The 20092-nt window shown below is 43.2% G+C and overlaps 1 protein-coding gene across 1 annotated transcript in view; it reads right to left on the minus strand.

The window, feature by feature from the left end:
• CNTLN (centlein) overlaps positions 1-20092 on the minus strand; it is a 383712-nt gene that overhangs the window by 223483 nt on the left and 140137 nt on the right. The window contains 1 exon segment of the mRNA XM_025201267.1: positions 9008-9202. Coding sequence (XP_025057052.1) covers positions 9008-9202 — 195 coding nt within the window.

A 20092-nucleotide genomic window follows, 5' to 3' on the forward strand; every position in this document is an offset into this window, starting at 1 on the left:
CAGGATACTTACCTGCAAAGCATTTTATTAAGGATATATTACAATACCTTAAAACAAACAAACAAACAAACAAACACCCACTAAAACAATCTGAATGCCAGCATTATGCTGATTAAAATGATTAACAAGGGTGGTATTTGCCTTACCTTAAAAATGTAATTCTGTTAAATATATTGTTAGAACCAAAAATACCACTGCTATTTCTATACCTCATTTCCACATACAGAAAATGTGACTTGCTGTGAAAACAGTTACACAAGTTTATATATTTCTATAATACACAACTAATGTAATTATTGTAAGCAAACTCATACTTAGGAGCAGTTTGAAAGAGATGAAGATCTGGAGAATGTTATTGCTATATTACTACTTTTTGCTATTAGAGAGTGTATTTCACCCAGTTAGGTAAATTTCATGTCAACTAATTTGAACAAGTTTTAATACCATTTTTCTTCATTCACTTTTCTAACTAAAAACACAAGATCTTTAGTGGAAAGCAATTAATAGTCACTTAGTTGCCAGAATCAATATTCTGTGTTATTACAATGTTTTAAAACGTTCATCATAATTTGGTGACAGCATCCTGTTCAATATATAGAAGGCATTTTGCTATCCTAATAATTGAATACTCATGGAAGACTACATCTTCTGTGTCACCAAATTATAATTAAAATTGTGTGTGTGTGTGTATTATTATTTTTTTTTTAAATAGCTGATATATTCTAAAATATTATTGACGGCACCGTTTCCTTCATAAATGAATGTGCAGCCAAGAACAGTATTAATTATACAATACAAGTGTATGATAAGGTTTCTGACAATGTTTGTACTAAAAATGTATACACAAGTTTGAGAACATCAGTAAGTTATCAGACTTTATAAATCTAAAAGAAAATATAATAAATTGAAGATCTTAGGATATGCCCACATTGTCATTCTAAAAGATTTGAATGAAAAATATAATTTAATTGGCTAAAGACAGTTCACACTTACATACTTTTTACATCATCCAATGCACAACAATAAGATTCAGCTTCGATTATTAAATCTGTACCATATTTTAAAAATTAAGATACCTATCTAATGCATCTTTAACACACTACAGAAAAACAACTCTCAGCAATAATATTGCCATTTTATATGTCAGGATTTAAAATATACTGGATGAAACCCTAGCCTGATCAAAGTAAAAAGGTGTTATTCATTAAGGCCAGAATTTTACCACCTGTACTTGAATTGAGATCTGTCTTTTAAAGATAGTTCAATTAACAATAATATAATGTAATCAACTGAAATCACTGCTACACCAGGGTAATGCTGAAGCCCTAGCATAAGATGACTCAGCAGATTTCTGAACATCAACATTGTATACACAGATTTGAAGCTTCATTTTATCACTATTTTACAAACACAAATTCCATACCTAGTATCTCTATTTAATTGTAATGATGTACCTATATGCTTTGTTATAAATGTAAGTGGTACTGGCGAATGATGCATACACTTTGTAGGGGTGTGCGAAACGTGCCGTATTCGATTCAGATTCGGTCTGAATCGGGGACAGCGATTCAATTAATTGATTCAGATCACTCTCCCGATTCAATTCGGCTGAATCAGATTCTGAAGATTCAATGCTGATTCAGAGAATCAGCAATTCAGCCATATACACAGCTTTAAAATATTTTTTCTACATACATCAAGGTACCAGGCATAGCTGTGAACGCTGAAATGGTGGGACAGATGGAGTGTCTTACAGGAGCACAGGGGGGCCCCCCACATGCTTGGTGGCAGACCCAGAAGTGGACTGGAAGTGCTTGGCGATCACCTGCGGGGGGAACCCGGGTGCCCCCCCCCCCCCAAAACCAAGAGGTAGTGGCCAAGTTGGGGGTTGTGGGAGGACCCCCTGTGTGCTCCCCAGCGGACCCAGGAGTGGACCGGAAGTGCTTCTGGTCCACTTCCAGGTCTGCTGCCAAGCGCGCTGGGGACCCCCGCACGTACCTGTGGGACACTCCATCTGCCCCACCATCTCAGCATTCATGAGCTGCCTGGTACCTTGAGGTAAGTAGAAAAAACATTTAAAGCTGTGTCTATGTCCAAATTGTCGAATTTTTCCTGATCTCTCAGAATTGATTCAGAGGATTCCGATTCGATTTGGAGAAATTAAAGGGTCTCCGGATTCAATTCAGATTTGGAGATTCAGCCACTGAATTGGGCTGAATTTCCACTGAATTGAATCAGTGAACGAAGCTTCACACAGCCCTAATACTTTGACCATTTTAGTTACATTTTGTATTTGACTGCCTTTACAAACTACTTAATAAGAATTTAAGAGAATGCTATAAAAGTTGCAAGAGAATTATGTATCATCTAGAATACACACCTGTCAGATCTCACAGTTAAAAATAAATACATTCAACTGCCTGTTAATTATGGTGCTTCAACGGACACAATCTCTTAATACTGACTTTGATGTCTCAAGTAGTGTGTGTGTGTGTGTGTGTGTGTGTGTATAAAAAAAAAAAAAAGGAAGATGCAAGACAGAATTGACTGCTTTAGTTTAGTAAACAGTCTTAAAAAAAAAAATTAACCATCCACATGGCTAAAAGTTACATTCTACAAAAAGAATATATTTCAGAGTTAAAAATGAACACTAATAATGAAATTGAACCAAAACAACAATTATAAGACATGAAATAATTAAAACCCATGGGTTTCTATTTTAAGATTATTGGAAATGCTTTTGTTTTGAGCTTTTCTACTATATTTTAAAAAGGAAGAAGTGACAATTAAGTCTCCCAGATTTCAAGATGCCTTCCCTTGTTTAGAAGAGAGCAGAGGTACGAGGCTAGCTGAAGTAAAGAGTTTAAAAAAAAAAAATGTATTTTCAAATCCACATTTCATCACCTAGGCATTAGGACTGGCCAAATTAACATACAATTTGTTAAATTCTGTTTTAACATACACATGTGTAACTCAGGTGGCTTGACCAAAGCTATACCAAGCTAAAGATGGGCAGAATGTGTTTCGGTGCACAAAAGTCTTGAGGTCCCTTCATTGTTCTATAGGAGCTAAAGTTTTGCCTTTACATGTGAAGATGTGAATGTTTGCTTACATCACTGAAATTGCAACACTGATCCCTCCATGAGTCTGAACTAAGCCCACAGCAGAACAGGTTCAGGGTCAGGAGGAGGTCTGTGCCACCACCTGCAATATTGATCTATACTCTTCTCAGTTAGTCTCCACAGACTCTCACTATCTGAATGCTCTGTTGACAGACTGTTAACACTTTCCTGAGAGGTAAACTACCAACCAACTTTAATAATACAGTAATCAAGCATTCACACAAAATCAATACTAAACACACTAGTAGTCTTGCTAATTATCTAGGCATAACCTTCTCTTTTTTTGGTAAAATTATTTATAAACAAGAAAACTTCAGTAACATCTAGGTGCATCCAATATTTTGGTTCCCTTCCAGTCAAGCTTCTAACCTAAACAGGACATGGAGATAGCACTTACAGCACAGCACAGAGAGGAATTCTTGAAGTTCTCAAAAGCAGTCAGATGCGTGTTGACGTTCTCCCGGATATTTCAGTTACAATCAGAACAGTAGACTAAAGAGACCTTTTAACTTGCTTGACTTCAAGGACTTAAAACTATGGTGGATCGCAACTTGAATACTGCAACCAGTTCTAGACCCTCCACCTCGAAACAGATACAGTAAAGGTAGAAAATGTCCAGAGACAAAACAGCTGATCAGGAGCACAGAAAGACTTCTATAGGAGGAAAGACTTAATAGGCTGGGACTTTTCAGCTTAGAAAATAGGGCTAGGGACAGACATACAAGAAGCCTGAGCCTAAATTGATTCGATCTTTGCATGTTAGTCTAACCTGCAAAGCTTGAACTGATTTGGAGGTGAATAGGCATTCACTTTTTATTCCAGAAATGCTCCCTCTAAGGAGTAGTGGTCAGTGAGCACGCTGCTTCGGTCCATGAGCGCGCCACTTTGGTCCCACCTTCCCCTTTTGGCACGGCGCAGTCCACCGGTAAGTGTCCCAAAGTAAATGTCCAGGTGGTAGCAGGCAAGGTTCTCCATGCTAACTGCTGCCCAGAGTAGCGCAGTGAAGTGCTGTGGGGCAGCCATGGACCAGACACAATCAATCGATAGAACTGAAAGGAAGGGACCAGGGCCGGCGTGGGACATTTACCGAAGGTAAGCTCCTCATTCCTCATGCAGGGCAGGCAGCAGCTCCTCCCCAAGGCAAGGTGCGGGCAGGCACAGGGATGGGGCTGGGGACTCCTCCCCAAGGTGAGGCAAGGCAGGAATGGGGTCTGGGGGCTGGCAAGGGCTCTGGGGTACTGCTCCGCTCCCCCACATCACCTTGGGGAGAGAGGAGGCACATGGCATCAGGGCTGGGGAGTAGAGCAATTCCCCGGAGCCAGCAGAGCCCATGCCAGCCCCTGTCCCCATCCCCACCTCACCTTGGGGAGGAGCTGCTGCCTGCCCTGCGTGAGGAGCTTACCTTCAGTAAGTGTCCCATGCCAGCCCCAGTGCCGCCACCCCATTCCACACCTAGCTCTTCTCCAGGCAGGTGCGCAGCCTTAAAATGTTTGTGCACAGCAAGATTTTTTTTTTACTTGTGCACAGCCATGCACGCACACAGCTTAGAGGGAACACTGGCCTGCAGTGGCTCAGGGTAGAAGCTGGGGGGTGCTAGAGCAGTCCTCCTTCCCTTCCACAGAACTGAGTTGAGGGGGATGTGGCCAGGCCCCAGAGGAATGGTTCTGATTAGCCCAGCAGGGAACTGATAACAGTGTTTATCATCCTTAACTCAGTGTTTATCACCCCATTAAGAAAACAACATAGGGACATTACCAGCTACCTGCTGATTCTGCCTTTATCACAGGACCGACTGGAACCAGCATGTGGTCTGCTAGCTAATACACAGATACCTCTCAGCAAGGCAGAGGGGAAGGGGGAATTTCTGCTTAGCAGGGAGTGGTGAGGTGGGGGAGATGTGGAAGAGGGGAGAGCAGTCGGCAAGTCTCTGCCAGAGCTGCAGCCAGGGAGCAGGGGGCGGGGCCATCTCTGCTGTGGAGCTGAGATCCCCACCCAGCCTAGAAAGCATGCCGGGATGCTGGCAGTGTGTGGTTTATCTTAACCCAGCAAGGGGTCTGGGACAGACAGTGCATAAACTGGTTAAGTCTGCAAATCAGTTGAGTCTGATATGACATTCAACCAGATTTTTTTCAAATTGGTTTATGTGCACTGAGCATCTGTTGTGTTACAGGTTTAAACCAGTTTCTGATCACTTAAACCAGCTTATGTGTAATGTCTGTCCCTAGTCTAGATGACTGAGAGGATATAAGAGAATGGGATGAGAAAAGTAAATAGGGATGTATTGGTTACTAAGACCATGGCACAAGTTCACTGAAAGATGCAACAGGAGCCGATACCTGATCCTGCCAATTGCATGTCCTGCCATGCCACTCATGCATGCAATTTTGGGATGGGGGATCAGATACCAAAAATCACACCAATTTAAGTGGCCAGCACTAGAGGAAACTGGGATCATAATCCCAGGTTTCCTGTGTACAAATAAGTTGAAAGCCAGGTGCCTGCAGGGGCTGACAAACTGATGGCTGTCTCTAGGCAGGGACTGCTCGAGCTGTCCCCAAAGTAGCCTGGGTCTGGGTTGAAAATCTGCTCTCTTATCTGCTTACTTCCCCACACCTTCCTGCACCCTTCAGATGAGCTAGTGACCCTAACTGAGAATCACTACAATAGGCCAATTGTCAGCTGCACTACCTAGAATGGGAGGCACATGATCCTGGGATTGAAGCCCTCCTGGAGCTCCAAGAGGGTTCTAGTCGCAGCGAATGCCCCCCTCGCCTCCGTCCTGCCACTCGGCTGACTGGCGGAACAGGCAAACTGGGGGGGGACACGGAAGGGACAGTTTCTGCACTGTTCCATGCACTGCTCCAGATCACCCAGAAAGGGTGTATGGGGTGACAGGCAGAGACAGAATAGCTGGATGGATCCAGATATAGGAAATTCCCCCTGGTCTGGGCAGAAGTGAGAAGCAGATCCCTGAGGCTGGTTGCACCCTGGGAGAATGCTGCCCCCCCTCCCCCAACCCCACACTTTCAGATCCAGGATGACTTGGGTCTGTTCACTGGCTGCGAGGTACTGGCACCCAGACAGGGTCACCACAGGGCTCCCCAACAGCTCCCCCCTGGGTGGACTAATATATGGCTGGCTATTGTATTGACATTGGTAAAAGGAGAAATTAGATTATCGGCTATCAGCTTTTTTTGGTCATTGTAGCTGATAATTATGGCCGCGTGCCTGGAGCACCTTGGCAAACATAGTCTGGTCCCTGCACCCCATCGCTAGCCTGAGCCCATGGCAGACTACAGGCTCCAGCAAGTACCAAGAGGGGGAGGTGGCACTGGGAAGCAAGCACGGGGTGTTGCGCTCTGCAACAAAGGGACCATTACCTGCTCCTGTCACAATGGCAATGCCATGCACGCAGCAGAGGCCTGAGTGCCGGAGCTACCACACAGACATTGGGCTGCACACAGGTGGCTTAAGGCACTGCACAAGGGACATTCCGCCCCACTGGGCACCAGTCACCTTTGTAAAAGCAGCTTCTCCCTGATGGCCTGGAAGCTCAGCTGTGTAGGGCCCGCCAGCACTAAGGCAGCAGTGTACTCTGAGGCTCCAAATGCGCCCGGTGCTACTGTGCACACAAGGGTCCACCCTGCCCACCCACGATAGCAGTACAGGCTGCACAGGGAGAAGGGCTGCAGGCAGGAGCTGTGGCAGAGGGTGACATTCATGGAAATAAAAGACAGCCACCACATTCCTCATTGAGGGCCAAAGCATGCAGGAGGCTTGTATGTGTGTGTTATAAATGCAAAATAAACAAAAAAAGGTTTATTTATGTCAGTAGTTTAAAATGCCTTGAGCTATTATTAAATATCGGTTATCGGATCAGCATCGGCCAATATGGTTGGTTAATCAATACTGTTGGTACAGGCCAAGAAATCTTAAAGGGAGCAGTGCTGTGTCTCCCTCTTTCTCCCTTGGAGGGAGGGAGACCAGAGGATTGTGGTATACTCCATGTCCTCAACACCCAAAAGAAGCATACAGAATTCAAGTTAGTGGGAGGGGAGCAGAGTTTCCAACTGTCTGTAAATTTATGGACAGACTATAAAAATCGAGCCTAAAAATGCCTGTCTAAAAAGTCTGTGAGCAAAATGGAGCTGCCCATAAAATCCGTAGCTTGACTGAAGATCTCCCATCGGAGGCAAGCCTTGAAGGACAGACAGAGCATAGCAGTGCCACCTGATGTTTGAGTGGGTGCGCAACACCTGCAAGAAGCTTTTGCTTAGGGCTCTGTAGCTGGTAGTCCTTTCCTCAACAGCCATGTACCGGTACTGTTTGCATCACTGCCTGTAACACTGGTGCAGGTAGCAGAAATAGTCCTTCTCTAGGGGTTGGGGGGTGGGGGGGCAGAGAGGTGGACAGAGGGGACAGGGCCATCAGGGGTAAAGGAATGGGGTGCGAGACAGGACAATGCAAGATGTTTTTGGGTGTGTAAGGGATCCCTGGGGTGGGGGTAGCATGGTACACGGCTATTGCCAACCTCCCACCCCTGCAATTTGTTTTTTAATTTCAAATCTGCAAAATTTTATTGACAACTAAATTTTACTATGGTTGGTGGTAAACCCTGAATTTAAACCTGTCCTTGTCTAGGGCCTGGCAGAAGGGTTACATTTATACATTATGTGAAACATCTTTCAGTAAAAATATGTCAGTAAAAAAGTTTGGTTGACAATACAAATTTTGCAAATTATCATTAAAAAACAAAACCTGACCTGTCTTGAGCTGGAGTCCCTAGAGGGAAGAAGTTTTTCTGGTCAAAAGAAAAACTTTCTTGCAGAAAATTAATAGGTCATGACTAGACTGCTGTCACCTAATGATAAACTGGTATCAAATCAATATAAAAAACAGTTTGCAGAGTAAAAGTCCAAATAGTTTTACCTTTCCCCCCCCACAGAGGTAAATGACCTATCAGGCTAATAAGCGAACAGGCAAAAAGGGGCTTGGCCTTTGTAGTCGCTGTTGCCAGGTTCATGTCTGTTTTTCATCCAATGACTTTGTAATGTAAAATGGTTCAAGGAGCAAGCAATGTATTGTCTGCCTTTTCAGTCCAATGATTAGGGCGTTCCCCTTGCTTTGAAGTTTTTGTTAACAAAAAAAAGCTTTTCATTAGCAGAAAGCTAGGGAAACCTGGCGCCTTGCATACGCCAAATTTTTAAGATAATATAGTAGGGAGAACATCCTGATGCCTCTCGACTAAACAAGGATCATATAAAAGCCTCTTGGAATCCTTAGTGTGCTCAAATCCCTGATGGGTTTGCAGAAATGTTTCATCGTATTCTTTAGGTTGGAGGTCTATAGATTAAGATGGAGTAGTACTACTATAGCAATTCCCCTGGCTGCTACAGCTTGATTTACGGATTTCTGGAAAATCCTTTATTTTCCTTTTAATATTTCTTGGGACTAAGATTCATTAGTACTCTGTCCAGAAACAATGAGGTCTGTCATGCCTATCAGTTACTTATTTTCAAACAAGTGTGTGTATAGCTGGGAAATTTCACAACACATTCACTTCTGCAAATATTTAAGTAAATCTAATTTTTCAGCCACCAAACATTAATGATACAAAAAAAAAATTCAGATTTCTTCTGGCTACATTTCAGTATATAAATAATAGCCTGTTCACAAAGTCCTGTTATATAGGCTTTTCCCCTCTTTTTTTCCTATACTGCATATAAGTATATTGCAAGGTGCCTTCTATTATTATTAATTATTACTATGATCAGCAGTAGTAAAGCTATTCCCCAGTGTTCCCTCTAAACTATAATTTGGATTAAAACATTTAAATTAAAACAAGTGAAAATAATGTTATTATCTTTAAATAAAGTTGATCTCACCTGTTCCATATGTTTTGAATGAACATCTTGTTGCAGTGGGGGTAATGCTTCATGATCCTGCTGGAGCTGCCCTTCTAGCTGACTAATCTTTTGTTCTTTTTCAAGTAGCTGATCCTGAAGAGAAGCATTGCTCTGCTGGAGCTGAATCTCACTTGATTTAAGAGTCTCAAAACATATACTCAATTCGTTATAAAACTATTTTAAAAAGAAAAACAGATGACAAGATTAATAAATGCCATGACTGAACATAAGTACTTAAATTTGCAAACTCAAATGCAGCTAATTTTACTTAAAAGTCAAACAGCCACAACAATCATTCTGTCATTTTAATATAATTGGTCTCAGTGTCTCCTCTTCCCACATACCCCCAAATCATAGAGGCCAATACACTGTAAATCCTTTATCTTTGAACTCAATAATATAAAGTAAAACTTATTTCAAACACTCAAGAAGGACTAACAGACCCTCAGCAATTCCTTCTATCTTTGTAAGGGGTTTGTGAATGGAAGCTGGCACATAAGACCTTAATAATATACTAACAACAAAGAGAAGTTGTACTTAGTAGGAATAGAAGAAAATACTAAATGATTTAACTCCTTTCCCTGCAAATGAGCTTCTTCTGGTGGCAGGGAAAATAAAACCAAAGAAATATATATTCCTTCTTCTACAGAATAACCTAGTTCAGTAGTGCTCTACCTTTTGGCCCCACAGGCCAGATGAATGGGGTGGAGCTGGTCCCTGGGCCAGATGGAGCCCCACCTGCCAGGATCAAACCCTAGGGCCCAGCACTGCCCACTTCCTCCCCTTCTCACACAGGGATTGGTCCCTGGGGGCCCAGGGCTTCTACTTGCCACTCCAGCATGCCAGGATTGGTCCTAAGGGGATCACTATTGCCCCTCCAGCTAGAATTGGTCCCTGGGGCCCGACACTGCCCCCTCTTTCCCCAGCAAGCCAAAATTGGGTGCCAAGGGCCTGATGCCACCACTTCTCAGCCCCTGACACTGGGATTGGGTCCTGGGGCCTGTTGCCAGCTATTCCCAGGCACCTGCATGCCAAGATTAGGCTCTGGCCCCAACCTAGCATGCAGGACCCAGGACTCCCCATGCAACACTACTGCCGTTCTCCAGCCACCAAGTTACCAGACCCACAAGCCAGATGACACAGGGCCATGGGCTGGGTCTAGCCTCAGAGGTAGGCACCCGTTCTAGTTTGGTCTTACAAAGTTATTAATTTAGTACAGCTTGGAGAAATACCCAACAATTTCAGTGGCATCTGTTAATTACAGCACAGTGTAGAACTTGTTGTTTAAGAAAATATGTTTAGGAGTTTATTTTGATATGAGCCCTAAAAGTCAATGCCAATATTAATATTATCAATGACTCTTTCTTGTTCAGTCTTTGTTGAAAATCACAATATTGCATGTATTTTACACGTAACACAAATATACTATGGCAGTGGTTCCCAATCTGTGGTGTGGGTACCACAAGCAGTATGCAGACAACCTGTCAGTGATATGCATTAACAGATTTATTATAATTACTTTATATAACAATAATTTGCTGGTGGTACTTAAGGTCATATTATTTTAAATTAGTGGTGCGCAATCTGTCAGAGTTTGGGAACCACTGTACTATATCTAAGTTCTGGCTGGTTGTATGTTCAGTAAAAATATGATACCTGTGTCATGAAAGACATGCAGGCATAAAAATTAAAAATAATATAAATGAAGAATTATATGCACGTGCACATGCACACACACACCCCCTCCTCTCTCTCTGGCTGTGTTTTTTTAATTTGCAGACTCCACAAGACAGCAATTTATTTTGGAGGCCACTTGCACAACTGGGTAAAAACGTCCTTTTTGAACTGAATTAATTAAGTTTAGATTTTGAAAAATAATGAAGCTTCCAAAAGATGGTTAAGAAATAATTGCCAATATTTACTCAAATCCAAGATAAGGTTATTTTCTCCCTATTAAATATGGGGGGGGGAGGGGGAAGCTTTCTGTTAGATTCAAGTGTGGGGCTGTACCAAGGCCAGAGTTGCTGTCACCACTACTGCCTGACCAGGGTGGCTCATGCAGCAAGACAGCGTTCGGCATGGTGCAAAGGGGAGAGAAGGAGAGTGCAAGGGAGACTGAATGGTGCATAGGGGAGAGGAGTGCTGGGAAGACCACACAGGGCAGAAAGAATGTGAGGAGACCATGCAGTGTGGAGGGGAGGGGAGCACTGGAGAAGCCATGCAGCAGCAGGGGAGCCACTATCGCTCTGCCTCCAGTCCAGGCCAGGGGCCAGAATTACCACTGCCACTGCTACCAGATCGAGAGCCACTGTGTGCTTTGTGCCTTGGCCTGGAGCTGGAGCCAGAGCTGCCACATTGGGACAAGTGGCAGGGGGTGGGCAGATAGATGACAAGGGAGTTCAGGGGGAGGGGGCATGTAGGGCAGGCACCAAGGAGTCAGAGGATGGGGATGGGGATGGGGGGGGGAGGGGTCAGACCGCCTGCCCCCCCCCACCACAGTGGTGAATATAGGGGGGCAGAGAAGGGAATTTAGAACAACCCCTCCAAAATTAGATTCAGTACATGGAAAATGATTACAAATGTATAATTTTCCATGTAAAGAGTCTAAATTATTGGACGGCCATCTTAAATTTGACGTCATCTTGGGTTTGGGTAAATGCAGTAGTTTGCCACTTCCTGCTTATATGTTTTTGTCTCCCTTTCTGTTGTTCATTATGCATTCGCAAGAAGATTACAGACTTGTTTATCTGCTTATCTTCCATGACAGCTTCTAAGCATGAGATGTATTTCTTTACCTGACCCCCTTTCTTCATGTCATTTATGCCTTGTGGTTTTCAGGGTTTTTTGGCTCAAGGTACCCATCATTAGATTCCAGGCACCCCACAAAAATGCCAACTCTAAGATGTCACTTGTTTTTTTTTAAGTATGGAAAAATAAGAGAGAAACTCTTCTGCTGCAAAGAACTCAGGTAGACCAAAACAGATTGGAATGTTTTTGATATTATGGATTCCTATCTGAAATCTCAAGTATATCTTGTGAATTGTGTATGTTTGTACCCCTAAAAGTTCTATTTTAACAGATTTCACCCCGCAGGAACTTAAAAGGACCCCATGGCACCCCAGGATGCTACAGAACACCCAACTCTACCATGTCACTTAAAGAAACTAATAGGCCATGCCTAGATTGCTGACACCCAATTATAAAACGTATATTTACAAGAAAACAGAGAGGAGTAATTTACTTATTAAAAAAAAAAACTATTTAATTTAACATGGTCTCATATCACCTTGTCACAGCTTTATCTATCTGCTTTTCTCTTCATTGTGACTGCTGTTTTGTTTATGTTGTTTAGAAATGAAGTTCTTGGGGGAGGAAATCATGTCCTTTTATGTTTGGAAATATGAAAAATACCTAATGATTTTGAGGGAATATTGAAAACCACAAATTCTCCTCCTTTAGTTTTTATTGTTTTGTTACCCTATGATCATGTAAAATCCAGGCAAGACAAATTAATTAGTTCTTGCCTGTCCTTTAAGTAATCACCAGTTTGCTGTGGAAAACCACAGCAAATCTAGATTTTTTCCTTTAAAGGAAGAATTTTCTCCCCTTTAAAATCACAGATTTTCTCTCTTTTAAAAGGAGAAAAACCTGGGAAACCATGGTTCTCTCCTTGCAGGCCAGCAGAGTTCAAGCCTGCAATGGGGATACTTGTGTCTGGACGGAGCAGGACACAGGGGGCAGAGGGCACCATGTGCATGTGTGCGCACACACATGCACGTGGCAGCCAGGCAGTGTGGTGGAGAGCAGCTCCCTCGAGGTAAATTTATGGGGGCGGGCAAGGGGGGCATCAATGAGGCATGGGAGGGCAGGAGAGGCATAGGCCCCCTGGGCCTGCTGGTACCCCTCACCCCCAACCCACTGCCCCCAGGCCCCAGCCCCACGGTGTGTGAGGAAGGGGTGATGTGTGCATAGGTGATGAGGGGCGAGGCAGGGGGCACAGACTATGTATTGCGGGGGTCAGGTGGGGCATACACAATGTGTCAGAGGAGGGTTGGAGTAAGTGGCCCCGAAATTTCTGCGCTCACAGCAGGGTACAGGGCTGCAGCCTAGCAAGACCAACTGCAAGCAGGAGCTGCCTCCGCAGCCCAGTGGGTGGGACCCAGCACAGGAGGGAGTGTTGCACTGCCATGGCCATCAAGGTGGTCCAGCCAGGCTGCAGCTCTGCTGTGGGCACAGACATCAGGTGGGCATATGCCTCCCCATCCCTCCAATGCATTACCTGTCCCCCCGCCATGCCCAACCCCCACCCCACATCCTCACACACCCACTCCCTTCTTCAGGGGCCTGAGGGCAGTGGGTCAGGATTGAGGGGCACCAGCAGGGCTGGGGGAGTGGGGAAATGGGGAGCTATGGGTTGAGAGTGCAAGGCAACAGCACAGATGGGCAGGACACTGGCATATCAGGGTTGATCAGTGCCACAAAGCTGTAGGGGAACAGCCACAACTGGATTCACGACCTGGTGAGCAAAAGGGGCAGGGGGAGCTCTGATTTTTCGTGATAAAAAAACAAAATCAAATGCCAAACTATATAGATATTTAGAATTTATTTTTTATAATGACTGAGGGACTGGTAGGCTTCCAAATTGCTTTAAAATTGTAAATATATCAATAAAACATTGTGTTCAAGTGATACCAACATATAGAGTGGCATTTCATTTTAATAGCAGAAAAAAATGTGGATTTGGGATTCTTTAATTAAAATATTGGAAGTTTTTAACAGAGAAAACCAGGATTCCCACTGATCACCAACCTTACCACCAGAACTGAAGATAAGATTCCAGATGCTTTTAAAGACTCAAAGGAAATAATTAAAATAACAAATTATTACACTGAAATATTCCTCTTCTGTAAAAAAAAAAAAAAAGAGCAATACAAATTTTTAAAAATGCAAATACAACCTTAGTCATTTGTTTATGAGAAGCAGCAGCTCTCTCAATTATTTTCAAAGCCACTTCAATATCTCATAGGACACTAAAGATTTTATTTATCAGAAATATGCATTCCTAAGCAATGTCCTTCCAAGTAACTGGAACATCAAGGTACAACTATCTCCAGCTGTAACTTGATATGCTAATTAGCTAAATCATACTGATAAGATAATTTCTTGTTTTTATGATTAGCAGCACTTACATTCTAATAAGTGGTCATAATTACAGTTTTTAAAAGTAACCCTGTATTAAGATGGAAATCACTGCATTTTTTATTGCAATTTTTTTCAATCTAGCAAAGGTGCTGAGCAGCCCAATCTCCAACTATAGTTAATGGATGCTTTTGTTACTTAACGTTTGTCAGGAAAAGATAAATGGCATGTCTGTTTACATACTGAAAGCCATCCTTGCAAACAACCCTAAAAAAAGCCTGTATCAGAAAGACAAAAGAACTGACAGTCCGCTGAAAACCTACGTGAAAAAAAAAACAACAACACATATTCATCCATATTCCATATGACTGGGTTATATACAAATATTTTTCCACCATCAGATTATTGGTTCATAACAACTTAAAGCACTTCACTGGATGCTGGGAAAATTCATAAAGAAAATTATGCACGCATAAAAGGAAACTGATTTGTCCCATCTACAGAGCCAATTAGAATGGTTTACAAATAGCCACACAGCTCTTTTATCTTTTCATTGACAGCCATGGACACTGCATGTAGACTGAGTGCCTTTGTAATGTTTCAGACAAGGTTCTTTGGGTAAATCTGATATCTTATTAGACCAACTCAAATAGTTAAAAAAAATTCTTCTTTGTAAGTTTTCAGGTGCAAATACGCTTTTCGGGCTTAGGAAGCCATCTACAGACACTTCCTCAGCCTGATGAAGGGAATTTGTACCCAAAAACTTGCAAAGTATTTTTCCAGCTAGTTAGGTTGGTCTAAAAGAGATCAGATTTACCCAAAGAACCTTGTCTACCTATGTACTTAGACTAACACAGCTGCAACCTACACCCTTTCTTAAGATTTCTAAACTTCTTTTTTTTTGGGGAGGGGGGAAGTTAGGAGGGGGGCTCTTTTTTGAAGCTACAGCTCTTTTAGTCACACTAATGAGGAACAGCTTAAAACACTGGGTCATATGAAACTGTTAAGGAAAGTTGAATGTCCACAGATGTCAAAGTAATAGAAAAGAAAATACTGTATAATTGAAGATGAGGTCCATTTTACATCTGCATAATACAACTAAGGATAAAATGTGAAGAAGAAACATCAAAAGGACAAGACCTAAAAAGTAAGAAATTATTTTGTGCACTGGGAAGTACCAAGTTCAAAACAAACACAAGAGTAAAACTTTAGTGAAGTCAATGGAAGGTTTTCCATTGGTTTCTGTGGAGAGAAGAATATACTATATGATTCTACTGAAGTGCCAAGGGTGTAAAGGAGCAAACAGAGAGCATAAGGAAATATAAGAAAAACTAACACTGCTTACATGAAAAAATAATAGTAGGAACATACTGAATACAACATTGTGTGCATTTAATGGATTTTAGTACCTGGAACTAAAGAGTGAGAACCAGTGCCATGAGAGTAGTTGGTTCCCTACAGACCACAAGCCAGTGCTTCAGCAACTATAATGTGAGAGCCATGAAGAACCTTCAAAGATAAATGTATTTTAAAAAAAAAGTGAGGAAACTACTATAAATAAAAGTACAGTGTTAGAAATTCCTTAGGAACAAATAGCATCAAAGGGGCAGGGAAATGTTAGACTATATTCAGGAGGTGAACAAAAGGTGAAATGGAAATGGAAACTATTACAGTACCAACACATGATCATATCCGTTCAGCTCCATTATCGACTCAAACAATATGAACCTGTATTAAGGGCCATCTCCATCCTGTCTTAGGTACATTACAATATTACCAATTTTTTCAATATTTAAACTAATTTTGCTTAAGAACTGTGTCATGGCATGGGGTCCAGTAGGATGGCCATGATCTTCCTAAGGCCCCCTTTACCGTGCCAAGTTGACCCAATGGGCACCCTCGACTCTTGCCCACCACGTCTTTGATGATAAAATAGATATTTGGGAGGCTGCCTTTTACGCCCTCTTGGTCACGTTTTGCTGTGCACTTGGACCCCGTGGATTCCCGGACCACTGGTAGGTCCCGCTGCAAGATAGATGGTACAACGGGTGTTTCGGGGCACCCTAGCCTTATGGGCTATGCGTGGCTCCAACCACCCCTTTACCACGCCCCAAGCCTCGCAGATAGAACTGATGTTGTTCAGCCCAGGCCTTGTTATAATTTGGCCCCCTTGTCCTCCCTGGGCCCTCTGTGGCCCTGGTCTTGCTCAGTGCCCTCTCTGGTGCGCGGGCTCTCTGCAGCCCTGGTCTCGCTCAGCCCCCTCTCTCTGGGGCTTCTCAAGGTTGCCCCCCTCTTTGGAGCTGGGGTCGGTGCACCCTGAATGCTGCATCCTCACTGGCGCTGGGGTCCCCACACTACTGTGGGTCCCCTATGAGGCCGCCTCCTTCCCCTAATAGCCTCACCCAAACTACCGGTCTTTAAACAGCAACAAAACACAAGCCCCTGGGCTGTAACAAATTCAAGCCGCCCGGCTAAAACATCATTCAAGCCTACCAGGAAATACTCCGTCCTTCAGCAGTGTCAGAAGCTGCTCCTACAGTCAGGCCAGGCCTGGCCTGGCTGCTCTGGGAAAGCTCCTTCTCCTTTGGCTGCTGGCAGGGAACTACCTGCCTGGCTTCAGCCATGGGGTTTATATGTGCCAGGCCCTGCCCCTCCTTCAGTCACCTGACCACTGGCAGGGGTGAGTCACTAACTACTTTAGTTGCCCTGGTGACCAACAGCTGGGCTCCTGACTCGTTGTTAGGGCTCTTAGGCAGCTTCCCCTCTTTAGGAGCAGGGCACCTTAGTGCTCTACGACAAACTGTTTTTTATTGATACCTGGAATAATTGATTAAAGACCATTTGTAAAAAAAAAAATCAGCTTTACTAGGACTCTAGAGCAGTGGTTCTCAACCCTTTTTATACCAGGACTCATTTGTAAACATCACAGGTGAGTCCTGCCCTAGTGCCCCTCAGTCTCGACCCACTGCCTCATCCCCAGACCCCCAGTGTATGAGGCAGGGGATGGGTGTGTGGGAGGCAGAAGGAGCCCCAAGCAGCCTTTCGCAGGCTGGAACTCTGCTAGCCTGCAAGGGAAGACCTACAGCTTTCCCACACTTTTCTCCTTTAAAAGAATCCATTTTTAAAGTTTGTTGACCCATTTTTAAAGTTTGTTCACAACACTTTCATATATTCTTATGACCCACTTTTGGGTGGCAACCCACAGGTTGAGAAATGCTGCTCTAGAGTACCTAAAACTAAACACATCTTGTCCATTTACAAAGTAACTAAATAGTATAATTTTAAATCTAATCTTGAAGCACATACAAACACATAGGAATAACCTGAAATAAATGGAGAAAAATAGAGAATGTATTTTTAGGATAAGTCACGTCTCCCTAGCTTTTTAGAACTTTTTAAAGTGTTAACAAACATGTGGACAAGGGAGAGCTGTTTGACATACTCTGTCGTTCCAAAAGTCATTTCGAAAAGGCTCTTAATAACTCTAAAATGAAACAAAGTACTGTTATACAATAAAACCAATTGGGAAACAGGAAACAGAATTGGAATAAACACCTTATTCAAAGAGTGGAACAATATTACCATAATTACTTGAATATAAGACGACTCCCAATAATTAGATTCTATATATGGAAAGTGTATAACTTTGTTATAATTTTCTAGGTATAGAATGTAATTATTGGATGTTTCCCTTGAATTTGTATCCCTCCCACTGCTACACCAGGGAAAATAAATCTGCGGAAGGCTAGGTGACCACCCTGCCCACTCTCAACTTCCACCCCCTGCAACCTCTTTCACCCTCTTTACTGTCAGACCATGCTCTCGCTGAGCACATGGAAGTGAGAAGCAAATTTGAAAACACTGACCTTGAAATTAAACATAGCTGCAGTAATTTGCATGTATTAATCATAGATTTATTTCATCCAGAATTGATGCATATTACCTTTTTTGAAATTGCTGCAAGTTTTAGCACAGGCACTCCATAAACACTTTCAAGTAGCACTTTTGTACCTTCTTATAGAAAGTACAAACTATGCATGATATTAGGTCCCAAGTCAAAAGGCGCTTTACCATATAGGGATCCATAAGTAGGTTAGGGACCTACTTAAATTTGTGATTTTGAGAATTTCAAGGAAACCGCAAAATCCAGGATTATCCACAAAATCCATTAACTCAACCAAAAAAAACCTTAAAAATAAAATCCTGGCTCCCCAGCGGAAGTCAGTGGTCAGTGTGGCATGAAAGGAAGCAGACAAGGTGGTGGCTACCCCCTCAGTCATCCTCCCCCCACCAGGACCTCTTCAATGAGCACTGAGTGGCGGGGCTGCACAAAGCGCAGCCAGCAATCAAGATGGCAGCGCATCCCTCCCCCATACAGGGCCTTGTCACCAATCAGTGCTGAAAGGCAGGGTGTTACAAAATGATTATGGAATTAGAACTTTATGCTGCAATTAAATCATGAAAATTGGTACATCCCCCACAATATAGGTAGTCCCCTACATATAGTTCATTGGGCTGGGTTCCAGAAGAGTCAACAGTATTCCAAGCCTTGGTGACCCCACAGCTCAGCACTGCTCATTATGTGTTTATATTCCAGATACTCCCCCCACAAAAGATCCACATGCTAATTAGACCCCTAGGTGCAGGGCAATCACATGGAGGGAAGGGCCACACTAATAATATGAAACAGGCTGAGAGAGGGGGCAACAGAGGTATTCCAGGTGAACTGTTTGGGGCCCCATTTAGTTATGTTTGCCATATATTTAAGGCTGGTGAAGAAACAGGAATCACTAAAAATGGGAAAGAAAAGCACAGTTCAGGTGTGGGAGTCAAAATGTATGCAATGTAGTGACTCATCATGACTTGAAAAAAGAGTTGGTGCTGAAGAGAACTGTGCACAATGGGCACTACCATATATCTTATTCAAATGGGCTGCACTAACCAAACCTTGTGGCAGGTTCCTATCAATGTTTGCCCAATATGGACTAGGTGTTTTAGTCATGCTCAGTATTGGCTGCATTTAATCAACTTCATAGTTGGTTTCCATTACTGAGCACATGCTGCTTTTAGCAGCAGTTTAGTAATAGACCATATATTTGACAAAGTATCCTTATATGAGAATGTAAGAAAAGGGTCTTTTTTCCCCTGTGCTGATTGAGGGGAAAGGGACCTCGTCTGGTAGCCAGTCAATACAGTATGGCATTGATTTACAAACCATACATCTTTTTCACCCCAAAAACTGACATTCAAAACTGCGGCAAGTGTCCCAAGTGTCACAACCCAGTGATTTTGGTGCCACGGCACGATGGAATTTTCTTGCCACATGAGAGCCTCTTGCACAGCGAAGGTTTTTGCTGCACAGAAGAACCTCGGTGCAAGAGACTTCCCGCCAATTTGCAGGATGCATTTCTTCCTTGCAGCACAGAAATGCACGGTGCAAAGAGTTTCCGCTAATCGAATGCAAATTTATGTCCCGCTATTGGCCAGTTCTAAATTATTCACACGTGGCGACTAGTAATTGGCTTGCTGGCCGTTTAAAATTTCGTGCGACATCCGCCCAAGTCGAAGAACTTTGAGCACGCTGCAGAGTGCCTCTAAAGAGATCTGACTTGCGGCTAGCTGATCGATAGACTGATCACCTATCGATCTTTCTTCCTGTCGCCCCTTTTCCCGGAGGCTTGATTTACGGACGGATTCACTGGCTTGGGCCCCACCAGCTGGAACAACTCATGTGGTTGTTCAGACGACCAGACCAGCTGCGTCGCAACTCCACACGGCGTAAGTAAAAGTCTTTGCAACCATTAAACCTTGTCTGCCTCTCCATTCACCAGCCCGCCCTGACAAACAAGCAATTTCTAACTCACCTCAAGTCAGCTCTGGCGGTCCGAGACATGGCGACGAGGATGGGATCTAAGGGCACGGTGA

Source organism: Alligator sinensis, unplaced genomic scaffold (genome assembly GCF_000455745.1).
Source record: "Alligator sinensis unplaced genomic scaffold, ASM45574v1 scaffold917_1, whole genome shotgun sequence".
NCBI lineage: Eukaryota > Metazoa > Chordata > Crocodylia > Alligatoridae > Alligator > Alligator sinensis.